General features: G+C 42.2%; 2 protein-coding genes across 2 annotated transcripts in view; both read right to left on the bottom strand.

Moving 5' to 3' along the window:
- The window catches only part of LOC126941690 (uncharacterized), a 41085-nt gene that overhangs the window by 7218 nt on the left and 16197 nt on the right, over positions 1 to 17670 (bottom strand). Inside the window, 1 exon segment of the mRNA XM_050768357.1 lies at positions 17149 to 17481. Within this exon segment, the coding sequence (XP_050624314.1) occupies positions 17149 to 17481 (333 nt within the window).
- Positions 56 to 1978, bottom strand: LOC126943260 (killer cell immunoglobulin-like receptor 2DL4). The gene is made up of 3 exons (XM_050771859.1): positions 1658 to 1978; positions 1425 to 1460; positions 56 to 624 (listed from the first exon to the last, which is right to left on the bottom strand). The coding sequence occupies exons 1-3, from the start codon at positions 1689 to 1691 to the stop codon at positions 296 to 298; spliced, it is 399 nt and encodes a 132-aa protein (XP_050627816.1). The 5' UTR covers positions 1692 to 1978; the 3' UTR covers positions 56 to 295.

The following is a 17670-nucleotide window of genomic DNA, read 5'->3' as shown; positions in this document are numbered from 1 at the left end:
TCCTCCTGTCATGAGGACCCTTGTGATTCCACTGAGCCCAGCGGGACAGTCCAGGCCGTCTCCCCATCTCAAGGTCAACTCATCAACAACCTGAGCTCCATCTTCCCCTTCAGTCTCCTGCCCTATAACATAAAGAGTCACAGGGTCCACGGATTACAATGTGGCCATCAGTGGGGACAGTTATTCTTCCCACCACAGCACCCATTCCCCTGTATTAAATCCCCCTTTACCCCAAAGACAGTCAGGGCCTGGATGATGGGACCCTGACGGACACCCCCAGCAGAAGCTCTGGGATTCAGGAGGTGGGACAAGGAGAAGCCCAGACAGGAGCCCTCTGACCTGTGACCATGATCACCAGGGGGTTGCTGGGTGCCGACCACTCAGTGGGGGAGTGCGGATGAAAAACTCGACATCTGTAGGTCCCTGCATGTGCTGCAGTCACAGGGCTAATGAGGAAACTGTTCCAGAATATTCTTTTGTAGAGCTCAGGGACAGGCACCCCGTCTTCCTTGTACAGCGTGAAGATGTTAAACCCAGGACGATAGTGACACCAAAGAGTCACGTGTCCTCCCTGAGGCACCACAGCGCTGGGCCAGGCAGAGCAGAAGGGCTTGTCCTGACCACCTGGGGGAGAAGGAGGTGCCGCCTTAGAGAAGAGGATGTGGAGTCGCCCCTCCCTCCGTGTGCTCAGAAGATTCTTCCCCTTTCCATGTTTCTAAGGCTCCTACCACACCTGGGTGTCCAGGGCTACAGGAAGAACTTATCCAGCATGGACACGGCGTCTCCCTACAACAAAAGTATGGGCTGAAAACTCTGAGCAGGTGCTGAGTACGGAACCCTTACTAGATTTTAATACTGCAAGATTGGTTACACCAAACAACACAAAGTAGACACGCGGCGGAGGGTACGACCTTTGTGGATGGAATATCAGCTAATGCCTGAACCATAATAAACAACTGAGCCCCATCAGAGGGATTGGAATGTCAGGGTCATGACTGTGGTTCCCCCACCTCTTCTGGTAGAATGACAGCAGCCACACTGCAGCCCCGACCATCATGGAAACACTGGAGGGAGTGATTTACCCTCTTGTCCTCAGAGGACCTGCTGTTCCTAGCACTGCTTCCCTTCCCTCCTCTGCCAGTGACACCATATCCCATCCCCCGACACCCCAGCTTTGAGCGCCCAAGTCTCCACCTGGGCCACACAGAGCTAGACTCAGCCACGGGGAAGAACGGCTGGGGAGGGATAAGACAGAACTCAGGGCCGAGCATCCCAGGGTCTCCTCTTCCTAGTTCACGAGAGATTTCCCCACAGGCTTTCCCACGGTCAGTCCATCAGCCGCCCTCTGTGCTGCCTGCCTCCCTTCTCAGGAAAATTCACTTGTATTGGTGGGGATGGCAACCCATCATTTGGGAAGGACTCACCCACGTGTGCCCGCACCCTCTGGTCCAAGAAGAACCCTGCAAAGAAAGATCATGATGAACTATTCATGTCTGCAGCAACCTGCCCTTTCCTCCCAGCCATTGGGCGCCTCGCTGGGCTGAACGTTCACTCAGCCTCACCACCCGCTTGCTCCAGAACACGGCTCCCTGTTGGGAGACCCCGAATCTGCAGGCCCGTAGTGTAACCCTGGTGCTCCTTCCCTTCCAGGACTCACCAAGACAGGCCAGGATGACGACCGTGGGCGACATGGACTTGGTGCAGCTTCTGCTGCCAGGACGCAGTGACTCTGCTCGACTGACCGGTGCAGAGGATGTGGTGAGGAGCCTGGATCATGAAGTTGACACATTGACCACAACATGTGAAGGGGACACAGGTAGGCTTCTTGTACGTCATATGAGGTTCTAGTGGGAGTCCGGTCAAGGGAGGAATGTGGCTCTCTGAAAACTGCAGACTAGACTTGTCACTTCCCGTCATGCGTGACGGCCAGACTCAAAGCACATCTCAGACCCACTTCCCCCAGCCCAGGAAGACTGAACTGTGCACTCACATGAAGGACTTTCGTTGTAATCTTTTTCTGTTTGTTTGTTTTTCTCTGCGATTGAAACTCTCCTTCGTGTGCAATATGCAAAATACCTAATAGGTCTTATTATCATTATTGAGCAATTGTATTAAATAAATCATCATAATTTCCCATGCTGGTATTTCTACTATTAAACCAGAAACAGGTAAAATGATTTAAATCTCAGTAGAAAGACTGTGCAGTTATTTAGCATCATAGATTTCCATCTCATTAGCAAAAATACAACATGTTGATTGAGGATCTTGTCGTTTTATCTAGAGTTTGTCTTATGACCCAAGACTTTAAACTCACGGTTTCCTGTCTCTCTTTCTCTCTCTCTTTGGCTTTGCGCTTTTCTGCTCTCTATATTGCTTGTGTGTCTTTCTCTCTCTGACTCGAAGAAAAAATACCAGAATGATAACATCCTCCAACTTGATACCGGAACACTGCAGTAACTGAAGGTTCAAATCTACTCATTTACTGTGCTGTCATTCTTACAAATATCTCTTACTTACAGCTGCCTTTCTGGACTTTGTGAGAACTTTTTCACTGTGTATTTTAAATTTGTAAAACTCCAACTTTTTAAAAAATGATGGGCCTCTCTGTTTTGCCCAGGGTGGCCTTTACTCATTTTGTAAGGCTGACATCACCCTAATACTAACGACAGAAAAGAACATTAAAAAAAGAAAACTACAGGCCAATATTCCTGATGAACGCAGGTGCAAAAATCCGCAGAAAATACGAACAAACTGAATCCCGCAGCACATCAGAAAGCTAATCCACCATGATCACGTCGACTTGATTCTTAGGATGCAAGGTTGGTTGAACATACACAAATCAATACATGTGACTCATCACCTAAACAAAACTAAAGACAAAAACCACATGATCTTCTCAATACATGTAGAGCATGCTTTTTACTCAGCATTTCTTCATGTTAAAAGCCGTGAACAAGCTAAGCATTGAAGAAACATACCTCAATATAATATGTGCCACCTATGACGAACCCACATCCAACATCACACGGAATGAGTAAAAGCTGGAAGGAGTTCCTTTTATAAGTGAAACAAGACAAGAATGCCCACTCTCACCATCCTATTCAACATAGTACCTGAAGTCCTAGACAGAGCAATGAGGAAAAAGAAAGAATAATAAGGCATCCAAATTAGACGACAGTAGTAGAGAGAGGTAGTCAAATTATCTCTGTTTGAAAATGATATAATTTCTATACCTGGAAACCCCATAGTCTTTGCCCAAAGTCTCCTGCATCTGAGAAACAAACTTCAGCACACTTTAAGGTTAGAAAGTCAGTGTACAGGCCTGGTCCTCACGCCTGTAATCCCGAAGGGGTGGCCTGCCTCTCCACACCTGTGGGCGTTTCTTGTTAGGTGGAACGAGAGACTTGAGAAAACAAATGAGACAGAGACAAAGTATAGAGAAAGAAAAAGTGGGCCCAGGGGACCGGCGCTCAGCATACAGAGGACCCACGCCGGCACCGGTCTCTGAGTTCCCTTAGTATTTATTGATAATTATCCTCACCATCTTAGAAAAAAGGGAAGTGGCAGGATCATTGTAGGGAGAAGGTCAGCAGTAAGACATATGAATAAAGATCTCTGTGACGTAAATAAGTTTAAGGAAAAGTGCTGTGCCTTGATATGCATATGCAAACATCTCCATAAACCTTTTTAGTGCATAAAGAGCAGCATTGCGCTAGCAAGTCCCGCCTTTTGCCCTAAGGCGGTTTTCTCCTTTCTCAGTAAACAGAACATACAATCAGGTTTTACACCGAGATGTTCCATTGCCCAGGGACGGGCAGGAGACAGATGCTTTTCTCTATCTCAACTGCCAACAACCGCCAAGGGGCCTTCTTTCCTCTTGTACTGGTCCTCCTCAGCACAGACCCTTCACGGGTGTCAGGCTGGGGGACGATCAGGTCTCTCCCATCCCACGAGGCCATATTTCCAACTATCACAGGGGGAGAAACCTTGGACAATACCTAGCTTTCCTAGGCAGAGGTCCCCTGTGACCTTTGGCCGTGTACTATCCCTGGGTACTTGAGATTAAGAGAATGGTGATGACTTTTAACCAGCAAGCTGCCTTCAGGCACTTGTTTAACAAAGTATACCCTGCACAGTCCAAAATCCTTTAAACCTTGAGTCACCACAGCACATGTCTCTTGCAAGGACAAGGTTGGGGGTAGGGTCACAGATTAACAGCATCACAAATACAGAACAAAATGGAGTCTCTTATGTCTACTTCTTTCTATATAGACACAGTAACAGTCTGATCTTTCTTTCTTTTTCCCACATAATCCCAGCACTTTTGGAGACCGAAGAGGTTGGATCACCTGAGACCAGGAGTTCGAGACCAGCCTCGAGAAACCCCGTCTCTAATAAAAAATACCAAAATTAGCCTGGCATGGTGGCACGCACCTGTAGTCCCAGCTACTTGGGAGGTTGAGTCAGGAGAACCGCTCGAACCTGGGAGGAGGAGGTTGCAGTGAGCTGAGATTGCACCACTGCACTCCAGCTTGGGCGACAAGAGCGAAACTCCATCTCAAAAAAAAAAAAAATTTAATCTATGAGGAGAAAGGTATTTGTGGTGTACATTGTGATGTTTTTATATAGGTACACGTTGTGGAATGGATGAAATAACCTCTTTATCATATTTATTTTCTCACATACTTGTTGTATGTTTTGTGTGTGTGGTGAGAACACTTAAAATCCAATCTCTTAGTAATGTTCAATACACCACATGTTGTGATTAACTGGAGTCCACAAGACGTACAATAGATCTCTTGACCCGATTTCTTCAAACTGAAATTTTGCATCCTTTGACCAACAACTCTTCAATCCCTCTCCTCCCCAGGAGGAGGCAACCATTTTACTGTTTCTCTGGGTTCCACTTCTTGCACTCCACATATGAGATCTTGGGGCATTTGTCTTTCTGTGTGTGGATTGTTTCCCTTGACATAATGTCCTCTAAGTTTATTGACATTGTCACAAATGACAGGACTTCCTTCTTTGTTGTAAAGGTTGTATAGTACTTCATTACATTCTTATTGTATACCACATTTTCTTTGTCCATGCCCCCACAGATGGGCATTAAAGTTGATTCCACATCTTGACTGTTATGAATAATGCCGCTGTAAACGTGGGAATGCAGCTATCTCTTCAATGGACTGATTCCACTTCCTCTGGATACGTGGACGGTAGTGGGATTGCAGAAACATGGGAATTCTATGTTTAATTTTTTCAGGAACTTCCAGACTGTTTTCCATAATGGTTGTATTAATTTACATTCCCATCAACTGCATACAAATGTTCCCTTTTCTCCACATCCTCATTAACCCTTGTTATTTTTTATGTGTCTGATAATGGACTTTTTTTTTTTTTTTGACACAGTCTTACTCTGTCACCCAGGCTGGAGTGCAGTGGCAGAACCTCGGCCCACTGCAACCTTTGCCTCCTGGGTTCTAGGGATTCCCCTGCCTCAGTCTCCAGAGTAGCTGTGACTACAGGTGTGCACCACCAAACCCTGCTAACTTTTGTTTTTTTAGTAGAGATGAGATTTCGCCACATTGGCCAGGCTGGTTTCGAACTGCTGACCTCAGGTAATCTCCCTGCCTCGGCCTCCCAAAGTGCCTGAATTACAGGCATGAGCCACCGTGCCCAGACCATTAATGGTCATTCTAAGAGGTGTGAGGTGATATCTCATTCTAGTTTTAATTTTTATTTAGCTGGTGCTAATCATTTTTTTGTATAGCTTTTGGTGATTTGTCTTATTCTTAGAAATGTCTATTCAGATACTTTGCCTATTTTTTAATTGGATTATTTGATTTCTTATCATTGAGTTGTTTGAGTTTCTTATATATTTTGGATATTAATTCCTTATTAGATGTATGCGTGCAAATATATTCTCACATTCCATAGGTTGTCTTTTCACTTGTTGAGTTTTTTTTTTTTTTTTCTTTGCAGAAACTTTCAATTTGATATAATTTCATTTGTCTACTTTTGCTTGTGTTGCCTGGGCCTTTGGGATAATATCCAAATAGGTTTTGTGCAAGCTAGTGGAGTTTTCCCTTGATTTCTTTTAGTAGTTTTTTGTTTTTTAGATGGAATCTTACTCTGTTGCCCAGGCTGGAGTGTAGTGGTGTGATCTCGGCTCACTGTAACCTCTACCTCCTTGGTTCAAGTGATTCTCCTGTCTCAGCCTCCCGAGCTGCTGAGATTACAGGCACCCACAACCACACCCAGCTACTTTTTGTATTTTTAGTAGAGACGGGATTTCACCATGTTGGCTGGGCTGGTCTTGGAATCCTGACCTTAGGTCATCCGCCCACCTTGGCCTCCCAAATTGCTGGGATTATGGTCTTTCATCTTACATTTAAGTCATTAATCTATCTTGAGTTGACTTTGTATGTTTTGTGAGATAAGTATCCGCTTCCCTTCTTCTTCATGTGGACACGAATCTCCTAACCCTATTTATTAAAGAGGCTGTTCCTTCTCCATTGTGTATTCTTGACAACATCCCCAAAATTGTTTGACCCTAAATGCATGCATTTTTTTTCCTGTGCTATGAATCACTTCCATTGGTCTATGTGTCTGTTTTTATGCAAGTACTATGTTGTTTTAATTACTGTAACTTTGTATTGTAGTTTGTGTTTAGGTAATGTGATGCTTCCAACTTTGTTCCTTTCCCTCTAGATGGCTTTGGTTATTTGAGGTCTTTTTTGGTTCCACATGAATTTTAGGATTGTTTTTTCTACTTCTGTAAAAAAAAGTCATTGGATTTTTGATAATGGTTGCATTGAATCACTTTGGATAGAATGGACATTTTAACAGCATTAATTCTTCTAATCTGTGAACATGGAATATCTTTTGATTTATTTGTTTTTTCTTGAGTTTTTTCATCAATGTTTTATAATTTTTTATATACGGATCTTTGTACTCTGTGGATGAATTTATTCCTGCATGTTTTGTTTTCTGTAATTATTGTAAATGGGCTTATTTTCTTGGAAAATGTTTTGGATAGTTTGTTGTTAGTGTGTGGAAACTCTGTTGTTGTTTTTGATGATACCCATCCTAAGGGGTATGAAGTGGCATCTGGTGTAGCTTTGGTTTGTATTTTCCTAATGATTCATGATGTTGAGTATCTTTTCATGTGTATATTCTTTGGAGAAATGTCTGTGTAAGTTCTTTGCCCATTTTTGAATTGAGTTTATTGTGGTCGAGTTTTAGGAGTTCTGTGTATATTGTGGATGTTAATCCCTTACAGGTGATATGATTTGAAAACATTTTCTCCCATTCTGTGGGTTGTCTTTTTACTTTGATAATATTGTCTTAAATGTTTTTTTTTTTTCCTTGGCATATGAAGTAACTGATGATGTATTTTGAGGCACAATTTTTCAAAATTTTCATAAAGTCTAATTTGTGTACTTTTTCTGTAGTTGCCTGTGCCATTGTTGTCACATCCAAAGAATCACTGCCAAATCCAATCTTGTGAAGCTTTTCCCCTGTGTTTTCTTCTAAGAGTTTAATAATTTTAGGTGTCAATATTTAGGACTAACAAAAACTTTTTAACTTTCCTGGCACCATCTCAGTTACTGTTCTAATCCCAAGATGGATCATTTCAATTAAAACATTTAAAGAATGACCTCACCTGAATGTGTTTGAACTTGCTCTTCTCCCTTTCAATCGACTTCCTCACTTACATAGTTTGTGTGAAAATGTCCACAAATAAAACATAAAATGAAATCAAACCTTTTCATAGACTCTTCATCTAAAATGGAATAGTAAATGCGGTGACATTTCATTTCCTCATCTTGAATTATTTACATTTCTAGGTGAACCCATCCATTCTTCTGTGTGTGTGTGTGTGTGTGTTTATTATCTGTCTACATATAATGTAAACTACATAAAATAAGAGATATTTACTAATTTACAAGTGAGACTTCAGGAATTAAGAATGGCTTGCCATTTTTAGTGTGTTATTATTATTCATATTGAGACGAACAGAATCGCCTCAGGAACATGGCCAGGGGTTTATAGTCCAGGAGAACTGCAGCATGACTCAGGTACATTTTACCTGCAATGACATCTATTGCAGGTCACCAGCGTCCATCACAATTGATTGGGGACAAGTGTAAGACAAGAATATTTGCAGTTTCCCCAGACTGACACAGTTGCAGGTCCCGTGAAGTAGTGAGTCCTGAGACACCTCCAATAAGAGCTAGAAAAGGTATCATTTCATGAGGAGCTGCAGCCTACCCATTTAGACAAATGGAGCAAAATTAGAGTATCACATCTTTTCCTTTCTCCTTCACAGAGTCTGGGTGAACAGAATAAAGGAGTTAGTGGAATATAAGATTCCAATTCTCTGGCATGAGAAAATGGACAAGGAAAGGAAGATCCATCTTTATCATATCTCAGACATGCTTGGACACAGAATCCAAGCACAAAAAACAAACACATACTTCTTCCCATCCACACTGGGATCCAGGGTCTTCTCCCTCCTCTCAGGCCAGAACTGAGTCTCCATTCCCTACTTGTAGTCACCAGAGATGAAGCCCAATTCTCCTCTGTCTCAAGCTTTGAAGGCCAACTTTAGTGTGTTCACCGTGGAAGAATGAAGGTGAGGTCAGAGGTTTGGGAAACGGTCAAGAATTGAGGTGAGAAGAGTGCATGGAGGCATCGCCCTGGGCAGTTTGGTGCCCCCATATTCACAGCCTGTCTGATCCGGGACAGTTCCCAACGCTGTGAGCACCAACTCCGGATATTCTGGGCAATGACCCAAGGGACAGCCTCTTATGAATACCGGCTGTTTTCCTCCAGTGTCTGCTGTGAAACCAGGATGTACAACATGACTGCGTTTAACCCAACTATGGGCTTAGTGTTTAGCTGTACACCAAATCTCAGTGTCCAATTTCCACTCTGTTTAGGTGGAAAAAGAAGGGGTTTGTTCCCACACACCTCACTCCTGTGTTCCTCTTTCAGTCTCAAAGCTCAGATGAAAACAATGAGTGTCACTTACTGTCAATCCTCTTCCTTGCCTTTTCCACATTCATCAGTATTACTGTTTACATTGAGACTAAAGATGGCCAATCACCATTTTTCTTTGGAAAAATCAACCCGATGTTGTACCTACCTTTTTAGAGGTGGAATCAGCCTACCTTAAGATGCCGACTACATTTTACTGAATGGACTTTTGTGGATCCCCTCGATGTATATAGTGGGACTTTGAGGTATCATCTCTGTCTGTAGCAAATTAATATTTTCCCAAGGACAGAGTTTCCTCACAATTATTCGGGATGGACTAGCGGATATTGTGGTAGAACATGAAATGTGGCAAGAACATGAAAAAAAGTCACAGCTGATACAACACACGGGAAACCCATCTGGCCAATCTCCCACAGACAGAATGTCTAGGTTTCTTCACTTTCATGAAAATTGTTTCTTAGGAGGCTTGCTTAATGTAGTTCTGCAGCCATTTCTGAGTTGTAATTACCTTATTTACAACAGGTGAAATTGTTCTGATGCATTAATTTACAAGTATTTTTATGTCAGATTATTTGCAGCGTAAAACATCTCGAAGATTTGACTACCTAGTTTTCTGTGAATCAGTACTGGCTACAAAGTATTTTTGTGCAGATGGGCTAAGAAGGTACCTACACTACTTGAATTCCAAAGACTTGGAAAAGACCAACATATGAACATTCTGGCTGTTGACATTTGATTTGAACTTCTCTCTGGGGCAAAAATTGAATTTTCTCTCTTAATGTATTAAGACTCCAAAACTATGTTCAAAATTTAAAATTAACAGCCAAGAGTGTAATTTATACTGGAGTAGTTTGGAGATGTGACAGGTCAATGTATAAAAAGAAGCCTTGAGACTACCAAGAAGGCAAAAGTCACTATTTTAATCATGGCCTCAGAACAAAGCTGTGTTTGCAATAACATGGCATTTAAACAACTCATTAATAAAAATAGTAATCTATTAATTTCATAGTGTTTCAAAATTATTTCTTCTAAATTTGGAATATGTGCATTAAAGGACATATGAGTTTCAAAAGATTTAATAAAACATGTAACACAAAATTTTGACACTTCTTGAAAGATTTTAACTTTGTGGTTGTCTCTGTGGTGATAAGTGTCATTGCTACAGAAAGTAACACTTTAAATTTGGGTTATTTTAGACATTTGGGTTCATATATATATAGAAATTAGATCACAAAGATTAACATAAGGCAAACTGTGGGAAGAAAAGCCAACAGTTCAAGAGAAGAAGCTGAGAAAACAAGTCAAAAGTTAGAGGAGAAGAAGAAAGAGAAGAGGAGGAAGAAAGAGAAGAAGGGGAGAATGAAGAGGAATAAAAAAGAAGAAGAAGGAGGACAAGGGAACATGAATAAGAACAACAACCACCAAAAAAAAAAAAAAACCCCACACACAGAGTGGAACATTAGATGTAATAATGAGGAGAATGGAGAAGATACACAGTCCAAGATCCCGCAGAGACCTGGAAAGAATTTTATGTGGGTTGTCTGTGAGTGGGTCCAAGTGTGTCATTGAGAGTTCCCTTGTGTGCTTCACCTATCCTCTTTGACCTTCAGAAAATGTTCCCTGAATATTGAAGAAAGGTATTCCTTGTATATTTTGCAAAGCTCCCACAAAGACTTGGGTCTCCATGCATCTCAGATCCACCCTGGCAATGGTTGCAGTGGGGGTTGCAGCCAGAATCCGTTCACTAGGAGTCCGCCATTCACTCCTGCCAGCTTCAGTCACGTTTCTTCCATTTCCACCTGTGTCCCCGCATGGCTGAACCAGGTCTTAGCCAGCATTGCCAAAAGAGCCAGGAAGACCAGACCAGCCACAGCCATTCTGATGGAATTCTCCACAGTATAGTCCTGGAGAACAGGGGCTGGAGGGTGGGGGCAAGATCAGAGACTTTTCCATGTGGGCTAGGCCCTCCCTCCCCAGGAGCTCTGAAATGGAGCTATTTCTCCATCTCACCTTCACAAAATTCTTCCTGTCTAGAGCCCCTCTTCTCCCTATATCATCCTGAGCACCTTCAGAAGCCTTTTGCCACAAACAGAAATTTCTTTTGAAGATACACATTTTTTTTTTTTTTTACATTTCAAAATAGTTCCCAAACTAATTCTCCAAAGCAATAAATGTTTGTGTGTATTGCTGGGCAGGTTATGCATACAAGGAAAGAAAGCACAGTGAGTCAGATTTGGCAGAGGAAACGTATGTGGAAATTATATCATTTATTCTCTTTATAAAATTAAGTACAAAATGGAAAACACTGATAAAGAAGAATGAGCTGTAGAGAAAGAAAACATCTGAGATGCTTGTTTCCAAGATGGCTGACTAAGTGCTTTTTTGGCATATGTCATCCTCCTGGAAGAATGAGCCGAATCCAGAACCAAAAACATGTGATCATCTCAATAGACATAAAGAAAAGCATCTTTAAAAAAATTCAACGTCCTTACCTGATGAAAACCCTCAAAAAATTAGGCATAGAAAGAATATACCTCAAAGTAATAAAAGCCATAGATGACACATCTAGAGTCAACATCATACTGAGCAGGGAAAAGTTAAAATGACTGACTCCTCTGAGAACTGGCACAAGACAAGGACACAGACATGCACCACTCCCTATCAATATAGTACTGGAAGCCCTGTCAGAGCTATCAGGCCACAGGAAGAAATAAAACATGACTAAATTAGAAAAGAGGAAGTGCAATTATTTCTATTGCTGATGCTATGATCTTAAATCTAGAAAATCCTAAAGACTCTGAAAAAATTCTTATGATTGAAAAGTGAACTCAGTAAAGTTTCAGAGTAAAAAATCAATGTGTAAAACCCGGTAGCATTTCTCTACACCTATAATGATCTAACTGAGAACCAAATCAAGAAGGCAACCCATTTACAATAGATACACAAAATTAAAACACTGAGGAATACACTTAACCAAGGTGGTGAAAGATCTCTACCAGGAAGAGTGTAAGACACCCATGAAAGCAATTATAGATGATACCAAAAAAGAAAAAAATTCCATGCTCATGGATCATAGGAATTAATATTGTTAAAATGCAATCTACAGATTTAGTGCAATTCTTAAATGAAAATAGTAACACCAGGTCTCACAGAATTAGAAAAAGCAATCCTAAAATTCATACAGAACCAAAAAAGAGCCTCATAGACAAAGCAATTCTAGGCAAGTGTAGAAACTTGGAGTCATCAGGCTCTCTGACTTCGAATTATGCTCTAAGGGTATAGTAACTTAAACAGCACGGTGCTGGTATAGACACAGAAACAGAGATCAATAGACCAGAATAGAGAGCCCAAAAATACAGCCTCGTATCTACAGTGAATGATCATGGACAAAGTCAACAAAACATACACTGGGGAAAGATATGCTTTTCCATAAATAGTGCTGAGAAATCTAAATAGTCATAGGCAGAAGAATAAAACTGGACTCATATCTGTCATTATACACAAAAATTAATGTAAGATAATTAACGGCTTAAATGTAAACCCAGAACTATAAAATCACAGGTGGAAATGCAAAGAGAAACTCTCCTGGACATTGGTCTAGGCAAAGAATTCATCAGTAAAACCTCAAAACCACAGGCAACAAAAATAAAACTAGACAAATGGGACTTAGTAAACGAAAGAGCTTCTGAACAGCAAAGGAAATAATAGCAGAGTGAACCGACGACCTGCAGAATGAAAGAAAATGTTTTTAAACTGTGCATCCGACAGGGGACTAACATCCACAATTTCTAGGCAACTCAAACAACTAATCACAGCCCTCAAATAATAGCATTCAAAAGTGGGCAAAGGGATGTTTACACAGATTTTTCAAAAGAAGACATACGAATGGCCAAACAGCATATGAACAAATGTTCAGCATCACGACTCATCAGAGAAATGCAAATTGAAACCACAATGAGATATCATCTTACAGTAGTCAGAATGGCTATTACTGAAAATGCGAACCAATATAACAGATGTTGGCAAGGAAGCAGAGAAAAGGAAACTCTTATACACTGTGGGTCAGAATGTAAATTAGTATAGCCTCTGTGGAAGACAGCATGGAGATCTGTCAGAGAACCAAGAATAGAAACACCATTCGACCTAGCGCTCCCACTGTGGGGTGTCTACCCAAAGGAGAAGAAGCACTTATGTCAAACAAACACCTGCACCTGTATGTTTATTGCAGCACTGTTTGCAACAGCAAAGACATGAAATCAATCTAAGTGACTGTGAAAGAACGATTGGATTAATAAAGTGTGGTGTGTATCAACAATGAAATAGTATTTGGCCATAAAATATAAAATCCTGTCATTTGGAGTAACATGGATGGAACTGGAGGCCATTATTTTACGTGAAACAACTCAGAAAGACAAACACCACATCTTCTCACTCTAAGCGGGAGGCGAGTAGTGCATACACCTGGACGTAGAGTGTGGAATGACGGACAGTGGAGGCTTGGAAGGCTGGAGGGTGGTGGGACCTGGATGCGTGATGAGAAATTGCTTAACGAGTACAATGTACAGCATTTGGGTGATGGATATAGTCAAAGTCCTGACTTCACCACTCTGCAATATATTCATGTCACAAAGTTACACGTGTACCCCATAAATGTATGCAAATAGAAAAGAAAGTCTGTGCACAGTAATCAATTGTGATATCTAGATATAGTCAACATTAAATTTAAAGCAGAATAATTAGTTAAAACATTGTGTACACAACAGTGAAGAGAGCATTTATCATCTACGCCACAGGAAACTGTCAATATTAGTGCACAGAAAAAGAAAACAACTGAAAAAGAAAGAGCAGTTTTGTGACAGGGTAAAAACTGACAACAGTTTTAGAATGCTCCTAACTTGAGTTCCAAAAGGAAAGAATGAGAAAACAGGTCAGAAGCAATCTTTAAAGAGGCAATTGTTGATTATTTGGAGGAAGTAGACACATCCATCAATCCATGGGTTCAAGAAATGCAGTGAATGCCAGGCAGAATGAATTAAACACACCTCACGTTCAACGTTACAGAAAAGCTGCAAAAAAGCATAACCAACCCTTAAACTTAGCCGGAGGAAAAGGATCAGCTGGTAAGGATTCAAAGGGAGCCAAACATTGTCTTCCCCACAGAAAAAAAGGAAAACATAAGCCAGTAGAACAGCATCTTTACCCAGCTAAGATACCATCACCAGCCACCGACAATTCCTTACATAGTACTGTCCAAGATCAACACGGGAAAGAAACAGCACTGAAAGATAAAAGGGCAAAGAAAGCTTTTCTCACTGACCCTAAAGGAAATTCTGATGACTGTGTCTCAAAGAGAAGGAAAGTGAAACCAGATTGGGTGTCGAAGACTCTGACGATAACTAAGAGCAGAGAAAGAACTTAAAATATGGCTATGCCTAAAATGAATATGGACCATACAGTCGTGTATGAAAACATGCCCCTGTGTAATTTCTGGAAAAGATAGAATTACATATACCACAAAACATCATATAAGTAAATACAAACATATGTAATAAATATACTCTAAAATCCTGTTCTTACACAGGAAGAGTGGAAATATGTTTTTATATTTGCAGTTTAATCTCTGAAATGATGAATTTCAGTTTTAAAAATATGTAACAACTTCAGGATGAGTACACCATACATGTATTCCTAAACGACATAGATCAAAAATAGAATGTTTGAAATAGAAAACCACCAAAGAAGTCCGTGGGAAAAAGGGAATCAGGAAAACACAACGTAATAATAACACAAATATGATTGGAAGAACTGCTCAAACACGAACAAAAGATTGTCAGCAAATCTTGTTTTCTAAGGTGCGTTGTTGAAATTTACAAAGGACACGTGTCAGTGTTAACAATTCACAGGGTTTGAAATTAAACAATGTAGAAATATACCAAGCAATCACTAACTGTTGGAAATGTGGTGTAGTTATAATAAAATTAGACAAAATAAGTCTTTGGGAAAAATCAGTGGAAAACATTAAGCATAAAATTTAGGAAAAAAGCAGGTAAATTTATAGTATTTTTAATTTACCGGGAATATATAATCAATTTACACTTAATCACTCCCAGTAATATTCCTGCAAATATACATGGAGGAAGTGTCGCCGAAGTAAACGGAGAGATAGGCACATCCACGGCCACAGTGGGGTGTTTAACACTCTTCTCTCAGTTGTTGATAGAAGTGTTTCAGGCAGTTAGAGAGGATTTAGGAAGAGAATTGCTGGACTTGACCTAAGGTACAAGTTCACTTGCAACCACAGGACTCACACTCCTTACAAGCCCAAGGACACTTAGAAATCTCACTGGATTCTGAGCAGCCCTCACCATACGGCAGGTCCATGGACTTCTTGGAACACACCAAGCTCATTCTCACATTAGGGTCATCCCCAGCATCCTAAGTACATGAAACTTCCTTTCAACACGCTCCCCAGGGCTCACTCCCTCTTGTCTCTAAGATCGGAGTTTAAATGTGATCTCCTTGGTGAGTTCTCAGTGAGATGTTCCCTCCTGTACACTCCAAATGACAACGTTCCATGTTCCTTCATTTCATTCTGTGCACGGCACTTTCACCAGGTGCTGAGGATTCACTCATTCATTCACTCATGCATCCATTCTACAAGTTCATTCACTCATTCATCCATTAACTCATTCATTTGTTCATCCGTCATTCATTCATCCATTCACTCATTTATCCATTCACTCACTCATTCATCCATTCACTCACTCATTCATCCATTCGCTCATTCATTTATTCACTCACTCATTCATTCATTTACTCATTCATCCATTCACTCATTCATTCATTCGCTCATTCATTCATTCATGTTCTGCCTCTCTCTCCCACCCCACAGCAATGTGAGCATCATGAACCAAGGAACTTGGCCACACTGTTTACTCCTGGCCATGCAACAGAGATAACTGATGGTAGCTGTGAAATAAATATTAGATGAATGAGTTAATGAAGAGGTCATTTACTGGGTGAGCTCAGTTCTCTCTAATCTAATGCCCTCCCTCGGCTGACTTCCCTGAGTTGCCTCCTCGGCTGAGTGCAGTCCCTTCACTGGCAAATGGAACCTCAGCCAGCAGCACCTAGATGGTTCCATACTTTGTTCTTTCCTTCTCCTCTTGCTCCCTAAAGATGATCAATCTCCATGACAGGGCTGGAGAGCAGACAAGCCACACATTCGTTCTGGGGAGAGAGTAATATGGAGTACAAGGCATTCCACATTTAGGAAGAGAACTCAATTATGGAAGGTCAGAAATGAAAAGTTCCTACAGACTAACACCCAGGTTGGTGGCCACAGCCCTCAATGCTGATGGAGAATCACTGGAAGTCTGCAGGGAAGATGTCTGGCTTGAGGCCACTGAGTGGAGAAGTGGCACATCCTTCTCAGCCTTCAGTGCTGAGCCTCTGTCCCCTCAGGGATCCACTGACCAAAGAGAAGAGCCTCTTCTCATCTCCTGGGATGGAGCTTGGCTCCCTGGATGGAGGAATGGGCCTCTTTCCACCTGCCATGTTGTCATCTAGCTTGGAAATCCTGGGAATCCCAGGAGGCCCTCCCCGAGTCCTCAGAGAAGGCTCCCCCACTGAGGCTCCAAGGTGTGGAGGGAGCAGGAGACATCCAGGGTGGAAAATGCCTCCCATCAAGAGACATGGAGGCTCCCCCAACAATGGTTGCATCTGTGCCTCCCACGTGGAAATCACTCTTTGGTGAGATGTGGGGGCTTCTGGAAATGGGGAATGGTGGGCGGCCAATGCTACCTCTAGTCTTTCCAATCTGAGCCTGGCCTTTCACGCTGCCGAGTCAGCACTGATGCTGCTTAGATGTGTCCCATGTAGGCCTCTGTACAAAGACCGGGAAGTGTTTTTTGTGGCCTGTGCTCTATCTGCAAGCTTCATGTAGGGTTGCAGTTACCGCCCCCAATCCTGATGTGATCTGTCTGCCTTGCTCTGTCTGTCTGTCTATCTCTTTCTGTATGTTTGCTCTGTGTCTTTTCTGTCCAGTATCTCTGGCTGGCACCACCATGGCCATCTGAGGTTCCCCTGAATGTGGCCATTGTCGTCTGTCTGAGTCCCACTATTTGGGGAAGAGATTGGTTTCCTCACCTGTGACAGAAATGGGCAGTGGGTCACTCGGGTCTGACCACTCATAGGGAGAGTCACGGAAAGAGCCAAAGCATCTGAACGTCCCTCCGTGGGTGGCAGGCCCCAGAGGGAAGTCGGCCTGGAATGTTCCATGGACCCTCGGCACTGCAGGGAGCCTCAGTTCATGGGCCTCCCCTTCCCTGGATAGATGGTACATGTCAAAGGAGCTCCGGGAGCTGCAGGATCAGGTCATGTTCTCTTCTGCATGAACAGTGGGGCCCGGCTGGGCTGAGAGAGAACATTTCCTGTATAGACCCGGAAGGAGAAGAGGCAGTTTCCTCAGGGAGGTTCTTCCTTGTCACAGCTCCCCTCACACCTGAGCTGAGAACTCCCTGCACCTGCTCTAGTGACCTAATGCTCTCTTTCTTACCCTCCACCCCATGTCTCTTCCTGTCTATTTTCTCCTTTCACCTTCTCTCTCTCTGTCTCTCACCCTTCACTCTGTCTCCCTTCATGTCTATTTCCTCCTTCCACCTTCTCCAT

Source organism: Macaca thibetana, chromosome 19 (assembly GCF_024542745.1).
Source record: "Macaca thibetana thibetana isolate TM-01 chromosome 19, ASM2454274v1, whole genome shotgun sequence".
NCBI lineage: Eukaryota > Metazoa > Chordata > Mammalia > Primates > Cercopithecidae > Macaca > Macaca thibetana.
This window is presented reverse-complemented; position numbering and strand designations above follow the sequence as displayed.